Source organism: Onychomys torridus, chromosome 8, assembly GCF_903995425.1.
Source record: "Onychomys torridus chromosome 8, mOncTor1.1, whole genome shotgun sequence".
Taxonomy (NCBI): domain Eukaryota; kingdom Metazoa; phylum Chordata; class Mammalia; order Rodentia; family Cricetidae; genus Onychomys; species Onychomys torridus.
The window spans coordinates 95,205,954-95,230,885 of NC_050450.1; the positions used below are offsets into that span (position 1 = coordinate 95,205,954).

Genomic DNA, 24,932 nt, shown 5'->3' on the forward strand with positions numbered 1-24,932 from the left:
CAGTCACTTGGGGACAGAGGCAAAGATTGGAGTTGCCCAGTTTCAACTCACAACCTCCTGTAGGAACCAGAAGCCAGAACATCCAGAACCTCCTCAGGATCTCAAGAACATGACAGAAATTTTCAGAGAAGGTCCCAGAGCTTAACTCTAACTGGCCTTGGGCAGGTCTGGGTACTCAGCTTTTCAGAACCTCCCAAAATATAGCCACTGCTACTAGATACAAGCAGATGAGGAACCTGAAACTCAGAAATGATCAGCAGCCTGTCTAATATTGTCCCCCACTCCTAGGGCCAGGTGCTCAGCCCTCCATGCATGCCTCCCCTCCGCACCTCACCCCACCCCATTCTTTGATGAGACTTAACCATGGGAAGAAGTAGGCAACAGACTCTGGAGAGCTCCTGGGTTCCTTCTGCTGTGATGACAAGAAGGCACCATCTAGGAACCAAGGACTAGACCTCTCTCCCTACCTCCTGTGTAGCCATTTCCTCTGAATTGAAACATTCCCTCTTGGAGGGGGAAGTCCAGGCAACATACAGAACTCAGGAAACTCAAGGAACTTACAGGGCTCAGGGAACACAGAAAGTTACAACAATCTGTAAACAGAAACAGTTGTTGCAGAGAGAGGTGCCTTTTCTGCCAGGGCAGCTCAGAGCAAGTTGTGCAGGCAGTTCCAAATGCAGCTTTAGAGAGCCACCACCATACTGGGATGAGCTCTTTGGGGTGATGCAAGCTGCCTTTGAGTCACCCTTTAAGTAACTCCTCACCCACATTCCCCAGCCAATAAGAGATTTGGGCGGACCCCCCCTTTGATCTGTTACCAGTGCTGAATCTGGGGTGAGGAGATTTTGTCTCCCCAGGATAAGTCTGCTAGAGCCTTCATTTCCCAGCCTCCATCCTTAAGAAAGGAGCAGTGACTGTTTCAACGCCATCCCATGCACAGTTACAGCAGTCTGGAGGGAGAAAGGGATGACCTCAGGAAGAGAGAATATTTCATCTGAAATCCCAGCATAGTCAGAAGAGACCCACATGGCGGAATGGTGTTTTAAGTAACTCCCTGGTGGTGTCGTTGCAGAGCTTTGTCTGTAACTTGCCGTTTTCAGCATGGAACACGGAAAGTGCCTGATGCTTGGGCACTGTCACAGAGTGACATAGCCATGAAGCCCCAACAGCCCGAGACGGGCTGTCATGTAGCTTACTCAGCTCTCGCCAAGGCCTGCAGAAGAAAGGCAGGCAGCTGCCGGCCCATCTGGCGATCCTTAATCCTGTAGTCAAAACTGTGTAGGAAAATGAGCTCAAACATGAACGTGACCACTCAACAGGATGAAGGTTTTCTCTGGGGAGTGACAGGCTGCCTAAGCATTCCTGTTTTCTGGAAGCTGGTACCTCTCCTGGTCTATACTTCAAGAGAAGGTTGTATTTTTGTCTTGTTTTAGACAGGGTCTTACAATGTAGCCTCGGCTGTGTCTATGTAGACCAGGCTGGCTGGAACTCACAGAGATCTGGCCTCAAGAGAAGGGCTGATACTTGTTACTGCACCACAAGTTTTATTGGTGAGACATATGGCCTGGGCTTGGCCAAGGTCATGTGATAGTGTTTGGTGCCCAGACATAATGCATTTTCCACTTCCTCTTAGGAGAAGCAGAGAGCAAGGCAGATTGTTTGGGTGTGAAAGTCATCCCCAGACCTTGCTGTCTATTCTTTCCAGAATCCCTCAAGTAGGGCCTGGGGAGCTCTTCTTCTGAATGGGGCATTGCTATAATGAAGGACCACAGACTGAGGGTTTAGAAGACAGAGATTTGCTGTGTCACAGTGTGGAGGCAGACATCCAAGATCAAAGTGTCATCCTTGCAACTTTCTTCAGTGTTAAGGGGTTTGCTGGCCACCTTTGACATCCCTTGGCTTATAAAGCATTCCTCTGGAGTGACATAGGCAATGTTCTTGTGTGAGCTCACATTGTCTTCCTTCCCTCCTGCGCTTCTCTGTCTCTGTATCCTCATCCAGAGGACATCAGTCATATGGGATGGGCCCTACCCCAATCACCCTAACCTATGACAGTTCTCTAGTCTCAGTTCACACACAGAAGCATCGCGGGCAAGACTTTGATAGATTATTTATTGATTCATTGAGACAGAATCTCTCTTTATGTAGCTCCAGCCATCCTGGAACTCACTATGTAGACCAGGCTGTCCTGGAACTTACGAATATCTACTTATCTCAGTCTCCTGACTTAGAACTGTTCAGATGGACACCATTAAATCCATACCAAAGTCCAAGAAGAGTCTAAGTTATTTTTCTTGTCACGTGACACAGTTTCTATTAGAAGCAGCTAAAGGGAGGGAGGATTTGTATTGGCTCATGGTTTCAGAGTGTCTCAGTCCATCATGATGGGAGAGGCATGGCTGTGGGAGGTTCCTCTGAGATTGGCCAACCAAGAGGCAGGGGAAGTAGGCCAGAACCAAAAGTGGCTCCAAGGTCCACCCACTAGCACTATACTTAGATGGGTAAGGCTTTGGTGACTGCGAGGTTCCACAACCTCCCCAACAGACTACTACCAGCTGAGGACCAATTGTTCAATCCCATGAACCTGTGGACAGCATTTCACACTCAAATCAGATTAGCGAGGATTTTTGTTTTTTGTGTTTTTGTCTTTTGTTTTGTTTTGTTTTGTTTTTTCGAGACAGGGTTTCTCTGTAGCTTTGGAGCCTGTCCTGAACTAGTTCTGTAGACCAGGCTGGCTTCGAACTCAAAGATCCACTTGCCTCTGCCTCCCGAGTGCTGGGATTACAGGTGTGCGCCACCACTGCCCGGCCTGTTTTTTGGTTTTTTAAACAAGGCTAGTCATCCAGATTTATGAGGTCTCTTTTACTGCTCACTCACTTGGTCAGGGAGCTTCAAACACCACTCTAGCTACAGCTGGATCTACTGGATGACATGGAAACTCTCAGAAGCAAGATTCTTATCTGGAGGGAGGCACTCAGCCCCTCTAGTCCAGGAGCTGGGTGCCTAGAGATGTGTGAGACTATGTGTTCTTCCAGCCAAGGGCTTCTCCACTCATCCACAGTGAAGTCTCTGGCTCTGGACCCCGCTGGTATTCTCCAGGCCAGGCAGATGGTATAGTGAACCCTTGCAGTTAAAACACATCTATATCAAGAAGGCTAAGCTGGTGCCAGGGCTGTTTCCCCAGGACTTGGCTGGCCACCCCTTCCCTTTGGCACATCTGTAGAGGGTTTTCCCTCTGTTAGGTCAGCAGAACCTGGAGGCATTGCCATCTCTCACCGGGACAAGCCAAGACAGAGGTGACGTTGAGGGTAGCTCATGGGAAACTGTGTCCTTGCATGGCTTATGATCAAACTCACATCTGGAATGTGCAAAGACAAGCCCACAGGAGATCTCGGCCCAGCTGCAGGAGAGCTTGCATCTTGGCAGCAATACTATTAGCCACATAAACTGAGATATAAAGTCTCCATGATTAATTACACTTTCAGTCAGAATCACAAAGGACAAAAACCAACAGGGGCTTGCCCCGCTAATTGAAATAAGTTTTTGATAAATGTTAAATATAAAAAAGGCTAAATGGGAATCCCAGTCAGGAATTGCTATATTATGTAATGATAATACTCAGCCCCATAGTAGGGAGGAACAGATAGGACACAAATCCTGTATTGGATTTTTTTCCCCCTACACGCTGGAACTTTCCCCCAAGGTCACTCCAAGGTGATGGTTAAGAGTGATTGTCACCAGGCGGTGGTGGCGCACGCCTTTAGTCCCAGCACTCAGGAGGCAGAGCCAGGCGGATCTCTGTGAGTTCCAGAGAGAAACCCTGTCTCGAAAAAAACCAAAAAACCAAACAACAACAACAACAACAACAACAAAAAGAGTGATTGTCAGCTTGACTGGTCCTAGAATCACCTTGGAGGTAAATCTCTGGGCATGTGTGTAAGGAATTTTCTAGAATAGGTTAACTGAGGTGCGAAGGAGCTGGCAAGCTGAGTGCCAGTATCCACCTCTTTCTTCTTCCCAGCTGTGAGCGCACTGTGGCCAGCTGCCTCGTGTTCCGGCCACCACGCCTTCTCGCCCTTCCTCCATGGACTGAACCCTGTGACTTGGAGCCAGAATAAATCTTTCCTTCCTTCCTTCCTTCCTTCCTTTCTTTCTTTCTTTTTTTTTTTTTTTTTGAGCTGAGGACCGAACCCAGGGCCTTGAGCTTGCTAGGCAAGCGCTCTACCACTAAGCTAAATCCCCAACCCCAATCCTTCCTTTCTTAAGTTGCTCTGGTCCAAGTGTTTTTGTCACAGTGATGAGGAAAATAACTAACACACCTTCCAATGTTGTTTGTAGTTGGCTTTTTGTGCCGGGGTCTTGCTGTGTAGCCCACACTGGGTCTGAAACCTGTGATCCTCTTGCCTCAGCCTTCGGAATACTGGGATCATTATCTTCCAATGAACGGCCATTTCAATGGGAAGAAATTTAGCCCCAAATTTAATCTAGTGGTTTTTTTGAACTTCAATCCTATCCATAAGAGGTCCATAAACACCTGCCCCAGAGGAGCATGTTAACTATCCCAGTCATGTGAAATGTCCAGGTCAGGGAACTCTGTGGAGACAGAATGTACATCAGTGGGTTCCCAGGGTTGGGGTGGAGGTGGGGGTCAGAATCTAGGAGTGACAGTTAACATGTAAACATTTCCTTTTAGGGTGATGAGAATGTTTAAAATTTGATTGTAGTGACAGTTACACATATCTGTTAATATACTTTTAAATTAGATTTTCTATCTTTCTTTCTTTCTATCTATCTATCTATCTATCTATCTATCTATTGTGTGTGAACGCATGTGTGTGTGTGTGTGTGTGTGTGTGTGTGTGTGTGTGTGTACATGTGCTTTGGTGCAAGTGTGGAAGTCAGAGGACAGTTTGCAGGAATTGGCTCTCTCCTTCCACCACGAGGGCCCCAGAGATCAAACTCAGATCCTCAGGCTTTGTGGCAAGCACCTTTGCCTACTGAGCCATCTAACTGGCTCTATGACTAAACAGTACCCTCAAAACGAGTGAATTCTCGGGTTTGTGGTCTATAGTTCAGTGAAACTTTTAGACAAAAATCCAACCCAGGAGCTTTTGGCGCATGTGGACTTGAGCACTAAGTGATGACTTGGCTGAAAGGGTCAGCTGCGATTCGACAGTTTACAAAAGGGAAAAGAGAAAGCCCAAGTGGAAATCCTGGCTAGAAGGGTCAGTTCTTGCCTTGTTACCAGTTAACGCACAAAGTGCTATTTTCAGCCTTTGCGCTCGGTACCAGAGTGTACCACGGACGGCGATTTATGCTGTTCCCCTGCAAAGTGGTGTGCTCAGAGGAAGTCCGCTCTTAAGTTCTGTCTGGCATGAAGAAAGCTGGAGGACACAAGTTCCATGGTGGGGTTGTCTCAGCATGTGTTCCACACCTGTCCCAGTTAAAATTTAGGGCTAGAAACATCCAAAACTCATCATGCTGAGAAGAGAGCATGTGAGAATGGGAATTTTGAATAAACACCACAAAAGAATTTAACAGTCCACACAGACCACTACTGACGCCTTCTAGAGGACAGGGAAAAGACTAAGGAAAAAATAAAACTAAAAGGCCACTGATGAGGAGGTCAGAAGAGAGCCCAGGGTGGAAGGAAGATAAGTCACCTGTGTGTGTGTTCAAAGTCTGTGCCAGAGCCGGTGCTCAGCACTTCACACACACTTTCACTTCATCCTTGGGACGTAATGAGAAAAGGATTTGGCCCTTGTCTGTGGTTCCTACTGTCTGTGGTTCCTAGGATGGCGCTCATGTGGTTGTTGGAATTTCCTGAGCCTGGACTATCTCATTATCTATCAGGAAGCCCTTCCATCATGCCTTAATTTGTGTTAATAAGGTGAACTGAGTTGGAACTCCTATACAAGATGGGGGCTGCTTATTAAAACAGCAAATTGGCTGCAAGGCTGTCAGCTGATCTCAGAAGGGAGTATTGGAGAGCCAGATCTGTAGAATCTTATAACAAGAAGACCTGGTGATTAGATTAAGAGAGAGTCCAAGCCAGTGACCACACTGACCCTCTGGGTAGGCAGGTGTATGAATCAGTTTTTCATTACTGTGACAAAACATTAGGTTTAAACAATTACAAGAAGTGTTCCCCCATGCCCCCAGACTCATGGCCTCGGGAGTTTTGGCTCATGGCCACTCAGTCCTGTTGCTTTGGCCCTGTGTTGTAGCAGTAACAGTAAATCATGGTGGGGGAAGCAGTCAGTATGCTTTTTCACCACTCGAGTCCCAGGGATTGAACTCAGGTCATCAGCCTTGGTGGCAAGCTCCTTTATCCACAGAGCCAGCCTCTCCCCTAGTCTTCCATGACAGCAGTATGGGAAAGGAGGGGGCTTCATAGGTTCATATTCCTGGTTCAGTCAATAGTCTGAGGATGCTCCCAATTTCTGTCGTCAGTTACCTGAGAAGACCCTTGTTGTATGGTTTTAAGGCTAGGCTAGACGTGTGTGGGTAATGACTATGGACTCCCTCATCTCCACGGAGGAAGGGGTTAGAGATGGATGATCTGAGCAGTGGTGAGAGGTAATCTCCTCATAGGCCTGGGAAGTCCCTGACCTTGGTGATCGGCAGCTGCCTGAAGACTGAAGGGCCATAATTCCTCTTGTTCCCAGTCTTGGGCCTGGTTCCCAGTTCTAGCACAATAAACAGTGTCTCCTGAACACCCTGTTACATAATGCAACCCAGTTCCTTTTGACACAGATCTTAAGATGACTGCTAATTACAGTCAAGAAGATTATTCAAGGACACACTAAAAAGAAACCCCTCTTATACTGTGTAATGACAGGAGGCCAGGAAACAACGTTCTAATTCCCCTGGGCCAAGCTCTTCCATTTAGGTAGGACCCAAATGGGTTTTGGTACAACCTTTGAATCTGGGCAGCCTTTGAGACTGTCCTCACCCACTCTAACTTTAACAGTGTTCTTTGGACATAGGGTATAAAGGGTCATCAGTGGCCCTGACCTATATGAGAATATACAATCTAACCCATAGACATCTCAAGTTTATTAAATCAAAAGCCTAATCAGAGACTCACAGACATTCTTTGAGTGTCTGGACATATGTGTATGCAGGTGTGCATGGGCCTGTGTGTAGGCAGGTGTGTATGGGCCTGTGTGTAGGCAGGTGTGCATGGGCCTGTGTGTAGGCAGGTGTGCATGGGCCTGTGTGTAGGCAGGCAGGTGTGTATGGGCCTGTGTGTAGGCAGGTATGCATGGGCCTGTGTGTAGGCAGGTGTGCATGGATGCCAGAGGTGGATGTCAGGTGTCTTTCTCTATTGCTCTATTTAAAAAAATATTTTATTGTTTATTATTTTTTAATTATGTATATATGTGTGTCTGCATGTGGGCTTGTGCATGTGAGTGCAGTGACCTTGGAGGCCAAAAGAGGGCATCAGGTCCTCTGAAATTACAGTTACAAGTGTTTGTGAACCACCCTATGTGGGTATTTGGAACCGAATCCAGATAGCCTGAAAGGGTGTCAAGAGCTCTTATCTGCTGAGTCATTTCTTCAGCCCCTAAAGAGTTATTTTCTCTTTAAAATTTTATGTGTAGGTCATCTGGGCATGGAGGTGTATGCCTGTAATCCTAGCATTCTGGAGGGAGAGTCAGGCAGCTCTGTGAGTTCAAGGCTAGCCTGGCGTACATAATGAGTTCCCGGCCAGCCAGGGCTAAAGAGTGAGACCCTGTCTCAAGAACAAATTTATTTTTAATGTGTGTGTGCTTTGTGTATGTATGTATGTATACCATGCCACGCAGTAGCTACAGCGGCCAGAAGTCAGGACCCCTTAGAACTGGGCTGTGAGCCACTAGGCTTGGGTGCTAGGTTCTCTGCAAGAGCAGCAAGCATTGCATCAGCTCTGTAACTGCACATTAAGGTTTGAATCCAGGCTTCCAGAAACTTCCAGCAAGTTATTTAGAGTCCTCTGAGCCTCAGTGCTCTTAAAAAATAGATGGGGGCAACACCTATTTTTCAGGTTGTTCAGATTCAATAATAGAGCTGAACCAAACACCTTCACATTGGCGTTTATTTTTCTCAAAAGTTAGCTTTCTACCCTCAAAGGCTAGGTTTGGCAAGCTGGTGAGAGATCTGTCTGTTGAGCACTGGAAGGCCTGTGTTTGTGAGCTGGTGACTGTAAGTCTTTTTCAGAGCCCCTTCATGTAAGGACGAAGAGACACAGCTATTCTTCCAAATATCTTCTGGATATTTTTGACACAGGAGCGGAACAGCTGGACTTGAAGTCTGAAGTAGGGAGGCAATCGGTGGGTCAGGCCTCGTTATTGGTGTGTGTGTGTGTGTGTGTGTGTGTGTGTGTGTGTGTGTATACCACTGCCGACCCCACAGAGCTGTGGACTGGAAGAAGCAAACTTAGATGAGGCTAGTCTAAAGCTCTTCTTAACCTGAAGCAACCTCGGGGGACAAGTGCAGATGTGTTGTGTTGTGAACAATACTGGCGACCACTACAGAGGCCATTTTGATTCCGCAGAGGTAGTGGAATGCCATTAGGCAGGAGGAAGCTGAAAGGCTTTGGACTGGTCAAACTGGACTGTCAACTTGAAGGGATTTAGAACAACATGGAAACAAATCTGAGTGCATTTCATGGTTAAGTTAACCAAGGTAGGAGGACCAGGGTAACCTGCATAGCAGAAGAAACTGACTTGAGCAACAGCTTCCCACCCCACACCCCCACTTTCAGCTTGTGGGTGCAATGTGACCAGATCCTTCATACCCCAGTGGTCATGTCTTCCCTGCCATGATGTACTTACTGTACTCTCAAACTCTGCACCCTAATAAACCCTTCCTTAAGTTGTTTTTGTTGGGTGCTTTTTTTTTTTTTTTTCTTTTTTTGGTAAGATTTTTATTTATCATGTATACAGTGTTCTGACTGCATGTATCCCAGAAGAGGGCACCAGATCTCATTATAGATGGTTGTGAGCCACCATGTGCTTGCCTGATTGAACTCAGGACCTCTGGAAGAGCAGCCGGTGCTCTTCACCTCTGAGCCATCTCTCCAGCCCATTGTCCAGTGTTTTGTCACAGCAATAAGACAGGTACTAACTCCCCTTTGGAAGGAGAATGGGTAAGCTTTAGGGCTTATATTGTTATCCCTCTCCCAGATGGAGTGTCAATAAAATGCTTTAAAAAACGTGAACATAGTAAACAGAGGGATCCTCGGCCTTGCATGGCTTCCTTGCCATCTACCAAGTGTAAAGCAGCACAAATCCTTCACCAGATGTCAGCATCATGTGGACTTCCTGGCCTCTAGGACTGTGAGTAAACAAATGTCTCTTGTTTATAAATTAACTGGTCTGTGGTTTTCGGCTACAGCATAAGAAAATGAACCAAGGTAGGTGCCATCCTGGGACTTGAAGGAACAGATTGCCCAAACTTGGCAGAACAGTGAATTTAAGTTCTAAGGTTTCTTAGAGATGCTGAATCAGAGACACAGCATTTGGAATGAGGTTAAGCCACATGAGAAGAACACATTTTTGGTAACTATGCAGCACAAATGGCTTGAGTTTCTGAAGCATCTTGATGAGCCTGCAGAGGGTTTGGAGAGTCTAGGGAGCGGGGCTGTCATCAGCGTCACACGCCTGCCTCTCTCCCCGACTCATCCTGCTGACTGAAAAGCACCACACAAACAAACAAACTTCCAGAGTGCCACTCATGGCAGCCACCTGCCAAAGGCACATGCTTGCCTTGAGCCACAGGCTCACCAACTCTCCTGTCCATCAGGAGCAGAGTCAAAGCTGAAGGAAAATCCTTCTCGAATGCTGCGATGGTCAATTGTTCTATTTTTTTTTTTTTTAAAGATTCATCGTTTGTTATTCTCCGCTGTGAGTAGGAATGGGACGCGAGTCCTCCAGAAGAGCAGTAGGATTTTACTTGCTGAGCCATTTCTCTTCAGCTTTTAATTGTCAACTTGACACAACCTAGAATCACTTGGGAACAGAGCCTCTATTGAGGATTTGTCTAGGTCAGATTGGTCTGTGGGCATGTCTGTGGAGGGCTGTCTTGGAGATCCAGCCCACCGTGGGTGGTGTCATACCCTACGCAGCAGTCCAGAATTGTATGAGAAAGGAAGAAGTGAGCACAACTGCCTGCACTGGTTGCTCTCTGCTCCTGACTGTGGAAATGATAAGGCTAGCTGATTCAAGCTCCTGCTACTGTGACGTCTCTGCTACAAACCCCTTTCTCCTCTGAGTTGCTTTTAGTCGGGGGTGTTTTTTTTTTTTTTTTTTTTTTTTTAAATTAATCACAAGAACAGAAATGAAACCAGGACAAGCGCTTACTGTGTGCCAAGGACTGAGCGAGTCACTTAACATGCTTTGCCTTGCCTTGGTGGCACCTCACTTCGCCTCTCCATTCACGCTTCTAAAGGGAAGGCAGGACTCAAGACAGAAGATGGTGATGAAGTATGGTGGCTACAGTCATTTGGGTGTCCTAGAGCCAGGCCCCTCTCCACGTGAGGGTGAGTCATCTGAACAGAAAGCGTGAGCTTGAGGACAAATGACGAGCTTTAGATGCTGTCTTTGGCATGGATCCCTCTATAACACGATCACTTTATTTCTTGATACTGTGCACTGTTTGTGTGTATGCATGCAAATGCATGCATAGGCTAAAAGTGAACGTCAGGAGTCTTCCTCAACTATCCTCTAGTTTATTTTTTCAGTCAGGGACTCTTCTAGAACTGTGAGCTGATAGACAAGCTGTATTGGCTGGCTAGTGAGCCTCAGGGATCCTCTGTCTCTGCCTCTTGATTTCTGGGACCATAGGCACATATCATCATCATGTTTGGCTTTATCTCAAAAAGCAAGGTGGAAGAAGGCAGATAGGGCGGCTCAGTGAAAGGCCCTTGCTGCCAAGCCTGAGGACCTGAGTTCAATCCTGGAGACCCATATGGTAGAAGGAGAGGACTGGTTTCTTCAAGTTATCCTCTGACCTCTATGCATATGGACACACACTTTAAATAAATACATGTAAGCAATAAAGGGTAAAGGTGGGAGTGACTGAGGAGGATATGTGACATTGATAAGTGGCCTCCACGCACATATAACATAGACTCACACCCATGAAACATACAGATGCACACATAGAGGAAGAGCCTACTGTTCAGAAACTCTGGAACAGACAGAAGAGATGTTTGACTGCTACCAGGGAAAGAATGGAAACACCTTCAATGTCCACCAGACGATGGACAGTATAATTTGGGTAAACAGAGCACAATAAGCTAAGTGTGGCTGCTCACACCTGCAATCCTGGCACTTGGGAGGTTGAGGCAGGAGGAGGATTACAAGTTTAAGGTCAGCCTGGGATACAGAGTATGACTCCACTTTAGGAAAAAAAAAAAAAGGAAGAGGGGGTGTAGAGAGATGGCTCATCAGTTAAGAGTACCTGCTGCTCTTCAGAGGATGTGAGTTTAGTTCCCAGTGATCTTGACAGGTGGCTCTCACAACCACCTGTAATCCTGGGAGATCTGACACCCTCTTCTGACCTTCATGGGCACCTGCACACACATGGCATGCCCCTACACAGCCCACCTCATCTTCCCACATATAAATAAAAATTTTAAAAAGAAAGAAAAGATAGCACATTATAGAGCCACTCTGCACCTGCTAGATGTGTGGGGAGCACAGGAAGACAGCACACCCATATTGTTAGCGAGATAAAGGGCATGCTCATTATGAAGGGCATGTACAGTACACAGCAAGTTTGAAATAATGCCATCTCTACATTATGCTCTGCTATAAACACCACAAATACCCACTTTAACAACAGCCAGGTCTGGGATGAGGGTGGTTAATTCTGGAATATCATAGGATAATGGTTCTTTATGAGCACAGGATCTCATGTAACCCAGGATGGTCTCAAACTTGCAATGTAGCAGAGGATCGCCTATGTTGACCCCTAGGGAAATGACATCTGCCTAGTTAGTTATTCCGGCTGCTGAAGAAGCAGGTGAGCAAATGTATGCTGAGACATGTTCTCAGGGCTAAGACTGACTGCTCAGGCTATGTCTAGAGGTGACTACCAAGATTGACCAGCCTGCCTACCTGCCTTCTTTTCCTCCTTTCTTCCCTTCTCTTCCTTCCCTCCCTCAGTCTAGAAGTAATCATCAAGAGCTACTTCCCTTATTTCCTCCCTCCCTCCTTCCCTCATTCCTTCTATAATAGGCACAGAACCAGGGGCTCTGCACATGCTAGACACAACAAACACCAAGCCACTGAGCCACACCCCAGCCCCATCCTGGACTCTAACAGCACCATTGTCAAGCAGACCCTGGTAATGGCAGGACTCCAAGTCCAGCCATGCAGCAGCTGCTGGGAACCCTTCCCTTCAATACCTCTCCTTTGCTGGCTTTCTGCTCCTGATCCCAAGATTCTCACAGGGGACCACTGTGGTCACGGCCACTTCTCTCTTCTCCCCACATGGAGCAAATTGTGACTCCTCTTGTTACCCAAGAGACACTGGGAACCCATCCCCAAACATCTGTGTTCCTCTCAGAATGAAACATGGTGTGTGTGTGTGTGTGTGTGTATGTATGTGTGTGTGTGACCAATAACAACAACACAACAATAAACTGAACTTAACCATGTGTCTAAGTACAAGGCAGCTGCATCCAACACGGCCCTTTGGAGAGATAACTGAAAACCTTTAGCACTCCCAGCTACCAAGATGCAGACCCAAGTGAAAATATTTTTAATTTGAGAGAGCCCAGAGGTTTGGAAGGGGAAAGCTAAGGACGGCAATATTTACTCAACTGGTGTTGCTCTTCCCTTTCTGGGGGCCTGTCCTTAGCAAACAGCACTGAATCTCTCATCCTTGATTGACAGTGGAAAAGTTAGATGTGTCCCTCTTTGTTCTCGTCTTCTTTAAGAGTGGAGTCAACAGACATTTTCGACTGTGGTGAATGATGAGGCAGCCACCAAGGCTGCATTGGGTCAGGGAGACTACAGCTCAGGGAGCTGGAGACTGAGTTCTAAGAATCCCCTCAGTCCAAGGAGAAAGGCCTAAATCAAATACCGTCTAAAGAGCTCTCTGCCCTGTCACATGTTCCACCGTACCACATGAGGGGCCATCTTGCTAGGACAGCCTTACATGACTCTTTTTTTCTTCTTTGTATTTATTTACTTAGGTGTGTGTGCATGTGTGTGTGTAGAAGTGTGTGTATGTGTGTGTGTACACATGCATGCAGGTGCTTGTGGAAGACAGAAGGGGGCATCAGATATCCAGGAGCTGGAGTTAAAGGCAATTGTGAGCTGTCCGATGTGGGTGTTGGGAAATGGATTTGGGTCTTCTATGAGAACAGCAAATGCTCTTAATGGCTGAGTCCTGTGTAACTCTTCATCATTATTCAAGTTCAAAATCTAAATTTGCCCACCAAAAGGACAAAGCTCTATCACCAGTAAGATGAACATTCACATTCTCTAAGATGACAGGGAGAGAAATTTCCTTCATCTGAACAAAGAGGGACACATCTAACAAGAAAGTCAAGCTCAAAAGGTAGCAGAGAGTTGAAGAGATGCCAGCAGTCAAGAGTACCTGATGCTCTTGCAGAGGACCTGGGTTCAGTCCCCAGCACCCATATGGGAGCTCACAACTCTCTGTAACTCCAATTCTAAAGGATCCAATGCTCTCTTCCAGCCCCCCGGCACTGAACATATGTGACCACATACATACATGCAGGCAAAACACTCATACACATAAAATAAAATACATATCCGCCTGCCCCGCCTGCTCTGCCTGCCTGCCTCTGCAGCTGCCCGCTTTGCCTGCCTCAATAAATCTCAAAATAAAACAAAACCATAAAAACCTAAACAAGCAACCAAAACAACAAAATCGTCACCATCTCTCTCCACTTTCTCTCCTCCTCCTCCTGCTCCTCCTCCTCCTCCTCCTCCTCCTCCTCCTCCTCGTCCTCCTCCTTCTTCTATTTGAGACAGGGTTTCCTCTAGGTAGCCCTCACTGTCGTGGAACTCATTCTGTAGAACTCACAGAGCTCCGCCTGCCTCTGCCTCCTGAGTGCTGGGATTAGAGGTTTCACCACCATGCCTGGCTCATCCTCCATTTCCTTGACTAGTGAATTCCCTTACTCTTTTTCCCCCCCTGCCCCTTTGTATGGACACATATCTGAAAATGTAAAAGATGGGCCTTTCCTGCAAGTGGGGTTGGAGCTGCGGGCCATCACGGAGGAGCCAATACATGTACTGTTTTCTCTGGGCACAGTCAAGATGGAAGTCAAGCCTATGAATCAACACGCCAAATGACTAGGCAAGAGAACCAGCTGCAACATTGGTCAACATTATCTGCCTCATATGAGATCTCTGTGAACTTGGCTTTGGGACCGCCTGGGTTGGACTGGTTCTGCAGGCTGGAAATGAGGTTCGGTTCTTATACTCCTGAAACCGCCACCTGAGCTTTATGGATGGGTCTCTTGGTCTGTGTCCTCTGCACAGTCTCCTTTTCCTCCACTGCAATCTTCACCTTGAAATCTTGGCAGAGCATCAGAGAGTCAGGATGGAAATCTTGGCAGAAGCAAGAAGCCATGTATCAACCTCATAGCGAGTACAGACTGTGGAGAGCTCATCTTCACCCTATTTGTGGCTTTGCTAGCATGGGCAGACCTGGGCATGTGACTCGGGGCAAAGAACTTTCTGAATTCCATAGACAGCTATCTCTGTGTGTCTGTGAGGCTTAATAGAGGTGCTCTCTCTGACGTTCCAAATTCACACTGTTTGTGTGTGTGTGTGTGTGTGTGTGTGTGTGTGTGTGCGCACGCACGTGTACGTGCGCGCAGGTGGAGGCCAGCAGTCCACAGTAGGTGTCTTCCTTGAATACTCTATACCTTACTGCACTTGGTACTCACTGATTGTCTCTCCTGGCTGGCCAGTGAGTTTTGGGGATCTGCCTGTCTCTTCTCCCTGCATTGTGATTATGGACATATGCCACAGGAACATTTGTCATTTATTGGGTTCTGGGGATCCAAACTCAGTTTCTCATGCTTGCAAAGGAAGCACTTTACCCAGCACTTTGCCATCTCTCTGCTCTGATTAAAAGGCAAACACAACAGCATTGCTCTTCAGGACCTTCTAATTGATACAAGAATAGAGGGGTTGGAAGGATGGCTCAGCGGTTATGAACATTTGCTTGTTGTCACCCACTTCAGGTGGCTCATAGCTGCCTGCAACTCCTGCCCTAAGGGATCTGATGCCCTCTTTTGGCCTCGACAGGCACCTGCACACATGTGGTACACACACACACACACACACACACACACTAAACTCAAGATAAAGTTAAAAAAGAATGAAGCTTGAATTCAAGAGGTTTGGGAGCTGCCACTCAGGCCATGGATTTGGTAGGGGACAGGGACCTTGAAAGATGAGAACTGAGCAAAGCCTCAGGCAGGGCCATCAGCTGATCCTGAGTCCCTAATGCCTAACATATCCCTTTGAACCCTGGCTACTGGTGGCAAGAGGGCAGGCAGGAGCCAACCAGCAGAAATTCTTAGCTCTGGTCACCTTAATGAGAAAGGCATTCCTAATGTGTGGCTCAGGGGCTTCCTGGGGGGAATGGGAAAAAAAGAAACTTCAACCCCCTCCTTGGGCCTGGGTGACAGTGTGTGGAACAGTATCCTGATGGAGATGCATGCCCCAGAAAAACTTGATCTGGATTTATCAGCATCAGAAATGAGGCCCCTCGGGCTGGAGAGATAGCTCAGTGGTTAAGAGCACTGACTGCTCTTCCAGAGGTCCTGAGTTTGATTCCCAGCAACCACATGGTGGTTTACAACCATCTGTAATGAGATCTGGCACCCTCTTCTGCAAGGACACATGCAGACAGAACACTGAATGTATAATAAATAAAATAAAATCTTAAAAAAAAAAAAGAAATGAGGCCCCTCCTAAAGCCCCCCGAACTCCCAAACCAAAGGGACCTCCCACCAGCTTCAGCCCACCGACACTCTGCTTTCTGTACGGGTCCTTACTTATGAAGCTGCCAGGATGAACAGAAGAAAAGCCCAGAAGGCAGCAAATCTCAGGTTAAGGAAAAGGAACTCTGATTCATAACTGGTGGTTTAATGGTGACAGATCCATTCTCTTGGACGGCACTTGCTCAGAAATTACCGCAGGCAGAAGGGAAAACAAGCCTTCACCCACTCCTTCAACAGCTGTTGAGTGAGCATCGGAGCTGGAGCTGGTATTAAAGTAGCTGGTGAAATACGAGACTGAAGGAGTAAGCTCTCATCTTTGTGAGGACTGTGCGATGGCTGTGAGCTAGCATGGGCTAATGTGACCTAAGACCATGAGCAGAAGTAGCATGATCTGGAAGTCAGGGGCTAGAGAGTCGTTTCGGGGGACATGTCCTCAGGAAAGCTCACTGAAGGGAAGTCAGTTTGAGCTGAGCTTTGAAAGAGGCTCAGGCGCTGGGGAGATGGTTCAGCTGGTAAAGTATTGGCCACATAAGCGGGAAGGCCTGAGTTTGAATTCTCAACACCCACATAGAAGAGCTGGGCACAGAGGCTCATGCCAGTCACCATAAGTCTGAGGAGATAAAGACAAGAGGATTTGCTAGCCAGCTAGACCAGCCAAATCAGTGAGCTCCAGGTTCAGCGAGTGATCAAGGCAGAGGGCTGGGGAGATGGCTCAGTGGTTATGTACAGTTCCCAGCACCCATGTCAGATGGCTCCCACACACCTGTAACTCTAGCTCCAGATCTGATGCTTTCTTCTGGACTCCAGTCACTCACACCACACACACACACACACACACACACACACACACACACACACACACACTTCAAAAATATAACAGAACGAATCTTAAAAATAAAAATCAGGACAAGAGGTATTGAGGAAGTTACCAGATCTCAACCTTTGTCCTTCAACACACACAATCCTGTACATATACATACTAATCTATAATAAAAGCCAGGCCTGCCGGGCGGTGGTGGCACACGCCTGTAATGCCAGCACTCGGGAGGCAGAGGCAGGTGCTGGAATAGAACCCGGGTCCTCTGGAAGAGCAGTCAGGGTTTTTAACTGCTGAGCCATCTCTCCAGGCCCTACTTTGTTTTCCTTAAAGCACACAGGTATGGCTGGCTAGAGAGTCTAATAAAGTTGATGACACCGATATGCTTAGGCTTTGGATGAAGGCATTGTGACGGAGAGTGACTCAAACCGGCCTTTCCCCAGCCTTTTGAGGGACCAAAGCCCCGTGAACTCCAGCCTGTAGCAAATCAGGTGGGTAGCTGCTAAAACCAAGCAAGGCTTTTCTAGTCAAACAAGTCCCCCAGTAGGGAGGTAAAGATCTAAATCACAAGACAGTCCAGTGTGTAACCTACTGGAACTCATGCTTAAAATTTTTTCAAACATTTCTTTATGTACTTATTTATTTATTTACTGACTTATGTGTGTGTATGGAGATCAGAGGACAACTTGTAGGAGATTGTTTGTACTTCCAAATGCAGGTCCCGGGGATTGAACTCAGGGTGTCAAGGCTTGGCTGCAAGCACCATTAACTGCACAACCATCTCAGGATCCCAGAATTTACTATCAGTGGGTTTATGCATGACATCTTCAATCAGCCTTAATGAATCCGAGGGAAGAGCTTCAAAGTCCATGTGTTATAGTTCAAGGACAAGTCTGGGGTCCTGAGTCTGAACATACTATGAGTGGCTGCATGTAGCTAAACAAAAATAGCCCTGTGTCTGTTGTCATCCCAGGGCTGGGTCACTCAAGTTCCATCAGCAGCCACTAATAAGACACTAACAGGATATAAATGATGACTGGTACCAACAGTGACATAAAGGGGGGCAGCAAGACAGAGGGCAGATTCTGGTAGGGGACACGCCAGAGGGGAAGATGTTCTGGTTCATGTGTTCTCAGCTAAGAAGAGAAGCCCTCAGGAAGGTGCCTGCTATTTTGAGAGGATGGTTTCTGGGCCAACGGGAGCCATCAAAGTTTTGAGGCTTGATTGAGGATTTTCTTTATGTTAAATTCCAAAGACAGAAATGAAATGCTGTCTGCGTCCTCACATAGGCAGGCTGCTGTGTTCAGAAAAGCCAGCGTGTTGAACGCTTAGCCCCAGGGGTCCCGATGTCAAGTGGGATGGTGAGAGTTGGGAGTGGCCGGGGTGGGGGGTGGTTTAGTGACGGGCTCAAGGACTTCATTTGGAGACTTGCATGAAATAGCCCAGCGATGGCTGGAGAGATGGTTCAGTGGTTAAGAGTGCTGGCTGATCTTCCAGAGCATCTGGGTTCAATTTCCAGCACCCCCATGGCAGCTCACAACCATCAATAACTACAGCCTGGGGGATCTGATGCCCTCTTTTGGCCCCTGCGGGCTCTGCATGCATTTGGGAGACAGAAAACATCTACACACATTAAATTAAAAAAAAAAAAAAATCAACCTTCAAGAACCCAGCGAGATGTCAATACTAAACCAAGTGAACATAAAGATAGATGGAAGGGTCCTAGGGTAGGAAGTGCTTCACAAATCATTGTGGAATGAATGAATGAATGGACACATAATTCTTCCACTTGGATCACTTACCTCAGATTCTTTGTAGTAGCGTTCTGGAATTTCGTCACAGGCTATATCGATAAAACACACTTCTCTTTCCAGGTCTTTGGCTTCATTGTCAAAAATCTGAAAGGACAGAGCAACACATCAAAGGTCAGCGGATGAGAGCTTGCTGTGTGCCCGTGGCTAGGACAAGGATGCCTGAGGCACGATGACACCCCACGGCACATCTTCCCGTGGCCCCACACCCCTAGCTTTGCCTGCCACAGAAAGTGCGAGAATCATGACAGGCTTTTATTCCTCACTTAGGTTTTGTCGCGTCAGAGGCAGGTGTAGCATCTGTCATCGCATGCTGAGGGGTAGATGAAAAAGTGGGCTGTTTTTAGAAGTTCAAGAATGAGGAAATAAATCTTTTCCAAAAATCCTTTCCAAAAAATTGAAAACTGCTGAGTTTTGGCAGCTCATCTGAGCAGAGGCTGGGAGGGTCTGGTGAGGCGGGAGGCAAAGAGCAGAGGCACGGCCCTAGACTTGGAGGGGAAAAGCATGTGTGCCTTTTTGTTGATGTAAAGAAAGTTTATTGCATTTATTTATCTGTGTGTGTATGCATATCATGGTACCCATGTGGAGGTCAGAGGACAAGCTGCTGGAGTCGGCTCTCTTTCCACCAGTGGGTTGTAGGGATCTAATTCAGATTGGCAGGCTTGGCAGCAAGTGCCTTTACCTGCTGAGCCAGCTCACCAGCCCCTCATTAGCTTTTCAGATGGATTTAATTCACAAATACGTTCTCATTGCAGAAAACAGAGATAAGCAAAGAGGAAAATAAACCACAAACCCTTTCATTTGCCTAGTGTTAAACATTTTTTTTTTTTTTTTAGTCAGGGTTTCTCTGTGTAGCCCTGGCTGTCCTGGAATTCACTATGTAGACTGACCTTGAACTCACAGAGATCCACCTGCCTCTGCCTCCCAAGTGCTGTGACTAAAGGGGTGTGCCACCACACACAGCTTTTTCTCTTTCTTTTTTGAGACAGGGTTTCACTGTTGCCCAGGCTGCCAGATACAACCTTGAACTTCTGATCTTCCTACCTCCCCTTCCCAGTATTGCGATTACAGATTACTGACATCAGCATGTTTGGCCTTTACAAGGTTCTTAGGACTGAGCTCAGCCTCATGTATACTAAGCAAGCTCGATACCAACTGAGCCACATCCCCAATTCAAACGTGTACTCTTATGATCACTTAAGAGTGTGATTTCATCGGTATGTGAACAGGGTAAAGCTTGGTTAGGTTCTTTTGGCCTAAGACATCACGCATGCATGCACACAGGCATGCACACATACCTACACACGCCCACATTTTGGTCTGAAGCGATGAGGCAGTTCCTTGAGGACAGGAAGCAGATTAGGTGTGGAAAGCCACTTTATCCTTAGTGGACATCTCTGCACCTCACCTCACTGCAGGGGCTCATCCACGACCACCAGCCCCATCACACTCTTCTACAGAAGATGGGGTATTTTGTTGTAAGAACAAGATGTCTGGCCGGGCGGTGGTGGTGCACACCTGTAATCCCAGCACTCGGGAGGCAGAGGTAGGTGGATCTTTGAAAGTTCGAGGCCAGCTTGGACTACAGAGCTAGTCCAGGACAGCCTCCAAAGCTACAGAGAAACCCTGTCTCAAAAACCCCAAAAACAAGCAAGCAAACAAACAAAAAAACCAAAAACCAAAACAAAACAAAAAAGATGACTGATGCCTATCAACATTGTCTTGATGCACAATGTTTGCTATTAGCACACCCTACAGAGGCGCAGGGTGCAAGGGCGCTTCACCTGAGTCAGGTGACCATTTTAGCCTAGTGGTCATCCTGGAAACTATCTGCCAAGTTCGCTGTCTGTTTGCTCTATCGCTTGTCTCTGCCCTTTCCTTCCTCCTCTTTCTTGGTGTGCGTGTGCAAGTGGCCATGAATGAAGTGTGCAAGCCAGAGTGCCTCTGTCACTCTCCCTTTATGTTTGAAACAGAGTGGCTCGCTGCATCTGGAGCTAGACAGGCATGGCCAGTGAGCTGCTGGGATCCTCCTGCCTCTGTCTCCCAGCACTCCATGCCACCACACACAAACTTTTTTGCTGTGGGATAATGCTTTTGTGCACTGGTTTAATAAAACGCTGATTGACCAGTAGCCAGGTGGGATAAGCAGAGAAGGAGAATTCTGGGAAGAGGAAGGCTGAGTGAGAGATGCCAGCCCACTGTCCAGGGAGAAGCATGCAATGGCACATACGTGACAATAAATAGATTAACAGAAATGGGCTGAGTTTAAGTGTAAGAGCTAGTCAGTAGTTAGCCTGAGCGAATGGCCAAGCAGTTTTAATTAATATAAGCCTCTGTGTGTTTACTTGGCTCTGAGTGGCTGTGGACCGGGCGGAACACAGGAAAACTATAGCTACACTTTTTATGTTGGTGTTGGCGATCAGTACCCAATGAGCCGTCTCCTCATCCCCCCCAACTGCCTACTCTTCTAGTAGGTTTAGAGGCCTGACTGGTCAGGCAACACGAACCCCCAGCTTGCCCTGAGATGCCTGTGGCACATTCCTTCAAAGGTGCAGAAAGCTTGGCTTTTAGGTTAACCCAGGTTCCTGCCAGTACCTCTTGCAGTCCTGGGCTTCTGAGCACGCCTACTGTCTGGGATGGACAGGTGGATTGCCTTGAAATGAAACAGACGGTGGGCAAACCATTCAGGTCTGAGTGGAGAAATCAGTTGTGAAGTGAAGGATTGTGGGAATCAGAGTCGGTCTCTCACTCTTTCTCAAGTGTGAGCCAAGAGGAGAAGGAAGACAGAACAGAACTCCTGAGGAGATGGAGCTTTCTAGACAGTAAATTACAGAAGACGCAAAGAGGTTTGACATTTATTGGTGTAATGTATGGGATTCAAAGAAAGGGAAGTAGGCAGGTGTTAGGGAGCCATTGGCAAGCTGTGTGGCTTTAACTCATTAATTATACAATGTCACATCTCACACATACACAGAGAGACAGAGATAGAGACAGAGAGTTGAAGATTTATATCAGATGATTTATATATATATATATGTAGTGAAAGATGTCTTCTTTTATTATCAACTTTGTATTTTTTTAAAGATTAACTAAGTTAGTATGTGTGTGTGTGTGTGTGAGTGCATGCATGCATGTGTGTATGTGTGTGTGTGTGTGTTGTGAGGGTATGCATATGCTGTGGAGGATGTCAGGTGTCCAGCTCTATCACTCTTGGCCTTATTCCCTTCAGACAGGGTCTCTCACTGATCCTGGCACTAGGCTGGTGGCCTACAAGCTCTGGCGATCCTCCTGTCTCCAGGCCCCCTCACAGCTGGAGTTACAGGAGCACACGGCCATGCTTGCCTAGTGACTTAGGTGCTGGGGGTCTAACCCAGGTCCTCATGCTTACGTAGCAGGTGCTTTTACCTGCTGAACCGTCCCCTCAGCCCTTCAACCTCATCTTCTCATTGAACCTGGATCTCATCCATTTGTCTTTTGGCTGGCTAGTGAGCTCCAGGGATCCTCCTATCTCTGCCTCCCCCACCCAAATGCTGGGGTTACAGATGGGTGCAATCACACCTGGCTTTTATGCAAACGCTAGGGGATGTAAACTCCGGTCCTCTTGCTTGTGTGGCAAGTACTTTATTGACTGAACCATTTCCCCAACTGCAAATAGAACTTAAGGGAAAAAAAATCACTGACAGATGACATTATTGCTTCTCAGTTCTAAGGGTAGGACCCTGTGAGCATTTCCCCTCTAGAGCATGTACTACTACAGCACTGTCAATAGAGGGCAGTCTAGGGACATTATTGGGGAAAAGGTTAGCCTCCTCAGGCTTGGATCCTGGAGGGTGTATGTACAGTCTGTGGGAAGAGATGTTGTTCTGCCTTGCTGTGTGCCTGGAGGGCAATTACTCAATGACCTTGCAGCCCTGGCAGTGGGCCCAGGAACCACTTTGCTCTGGCCCTCCTGATGCAGGCACTGTGTGCATTTCAGCCTTGCAGCGGTAGTGTGTGCCAACTCCCTTGGCACACCTGGCCTCTACCCTCACCTTGCCTGTGTCCCAGATGACTTTCTGTTGTTCAGTGCCTGGCACCCAGCTGAGGAACTCCTCTGCCATCTTGGGGGTGACAGCTACACTTTTCCAGGGGTGTCAGCATCTGGCACCTTAGTCACGGAGAGAGGCCCTTTCAAAGTTTGTCCTTCCTTGGGTACTTTTTCTCAGCTCTACAGTAACCTTTATGTTCTTGTCCCATCTTGGTAGTTGCTTCTACCAGATATTAAAAACTCCCGATATTACATTCCTCTTGTTCAAATAACTGTGCTTTCTGCCTTCTGCTTGGGCCCCAGAGAATAAACTCATTGCATGCAGGTGCTGCGTCAGGCTTCAAGGGTTACAGGGACAGATCCACCTGCCTCTGCCTCCCAAATGCTGGGATTAAAGGCATGTGCCACTACTACCTGGCTGCTAGCATGTTCTCTTAACATGATTGAGATCCTGGGTTTAATCTCCTCTCCCTAAAGAGAGACACTTTTCTAAGCTTAGATGAGAACTCTCTGTACTGTCACAAATCTCTCTGTAAACATAAATGTACCCCCAAAATAAACTGTATTATTATTATTATTATTATTATTATTATTATTATTATTATTTTAATTGAGGTATAAGTAGGAAAAAAAGGGGGAGGCCCCCAGGTTGTAACTGTTTAGATTTCGATCTTCCTGTAGTACACTGAAGCTATGTGAGAAGGCAGGGCAGAGATGGCTGACGGGTAGGGACTTTGAGAAAAATCTCCCAGTCACCTCATTTCATGCTTCAAATACAGTAGAAAAGACAAAGAGGCCTGGCCAAGCTGCTGTGCTCGTCTGCTAGATTTTTAGCACCTGGGATGTGATTAATTAAGACATACCAAGAAAGGCCAGCGAGGAGGCTCGCTGGCGGCACCAAGGCAGTTTTACTAGAGCCTGGCTCCTGTCCCAGTCTCAATTCTATCACCGCGATAAAATATCCTGACGGTCAGCAACTTCGGGGAGAGGGGGGTTTCCGTTAGCTCATGATTCCAATTTATAGTCCGCCTCTCCACCTTGCAGTCCATCACTGCAGAGAAACATGGTGTTAGGAGCTGGACGATGCTGTTCACATCACAGCCACCATCAGCAGCAGAGAGAATGCATGCACGCTCAGTGCCCAGTTTGCCTTCTCATGGTATGTGGTCCAGGGCCCCAAACCAGGACATCGTGCTGCTCACTTTCAGGTTGGGTTTTTCCACATCAACTAAGACCATCAAGATAATCCCCCACAGACCTGCTCACAGGTCAGCCTGAGGATTGGTAAGTATGTACTCCATTCATACTATAGTGTCCCTACCACGTGTGTTCCACAGTATGGAAGATAAGGTCTTAGGGGACTCGGAATTTTGAGAAGACCAGATTTAAAATAAGAGTCAGTCAAATAACTCGACAGAACACGTGATCCACATGTTATCAAATTGCGGCTGTCCTTCCATATCCAATCTCAGAGATGTCTCAGTCCCTCACATAAACGGCAAAGCATCTGCAAAAGTCTACATCTTCCTGCAAACTAAGCATTCCTACATCTTTTTTTTTTTTTTTTTTTTTTTGGCCAGTAAGAGTTAGTTTATTCAGAAGTCAAATGTGAGGGATCCTAGACCATGAACACAGATTTAGTTTTCCCTAAATTCCATGTTTCAATGCGGCAACAGTTTGGCAAAACTTTTACAGTTTACAGATGAAAGAATGTCATAATTAGAGTACAAGTCACCTCCCAACACTGTCCCCCAAGGTCCTGCAGATGCCACAGGTGCCGCCACACCTGAGCCCTACCCAAGTGTTAACACTGGGTTCAGAACATGAGGTGTAGAAAGTTCATATTCTAGCTGATAGTTAAAGTGGTGGAGTAAGAAAAAAACCCCGAATTAGTTAAAATATTATCTTGAGTCAGATTTGAGCCCCATGTGCCCAGTCCTTTGGAAGAGCAGAGATTTGAGAACTCAGTGTTTATAGGTAACTAAGCCTACTGGCCTCACCTCCATCATGCTTCCCTTGCACCTCAAATGATGTCCTAATCAGGGAATTAAATCATGTTTCTTTTGCACCTCAAACCCTATTCTAATCAGGGAATGAAATCAAGACTTTGCACCAGTGTCTATAAACCCCTTCACCATGTGATCCTGAGATCCTCTATAGACGACATTCTTTATGTTGGTCACATTAGACTTCATCTTGAACTAGGAAAAAAATCACTAAAAAACCAAATACATTCAGAGAGGATCTCTGAGAAATGAAGAGATGGGAAAGAAGCTCAGAGAACAGAGACCA

The 24,932-nt window shown here is 46.9% G+C and overlaps 1 protein-coding gene across 2 annotated transcripts in view; it reads right to left on the minus strand.

The window, feature by feature from the left end:
- The window catches only part of Pitpnc1 (phosphatidylinositol transfer protein cytoplasmic 1), a 257,679-nt gene that overhangs the window by 27,861 nt on the left and 204,886 nt on the right, over positions 1 to 24,932 (minus strand). For both annotated transcript variants that reach the window (XM_036196376.1, XM_036196377.1), the window contains exon 6: positions 18,605 to 18,700. In XM_036196376.1, the coding sequence (XP_036052269.1) occupies positions 18,605 to 18,700 (96 nt within the window). The remainder of the gene's footprint in view (positions 1 to 18,604; positions 18,701 to 24,932) is intronic.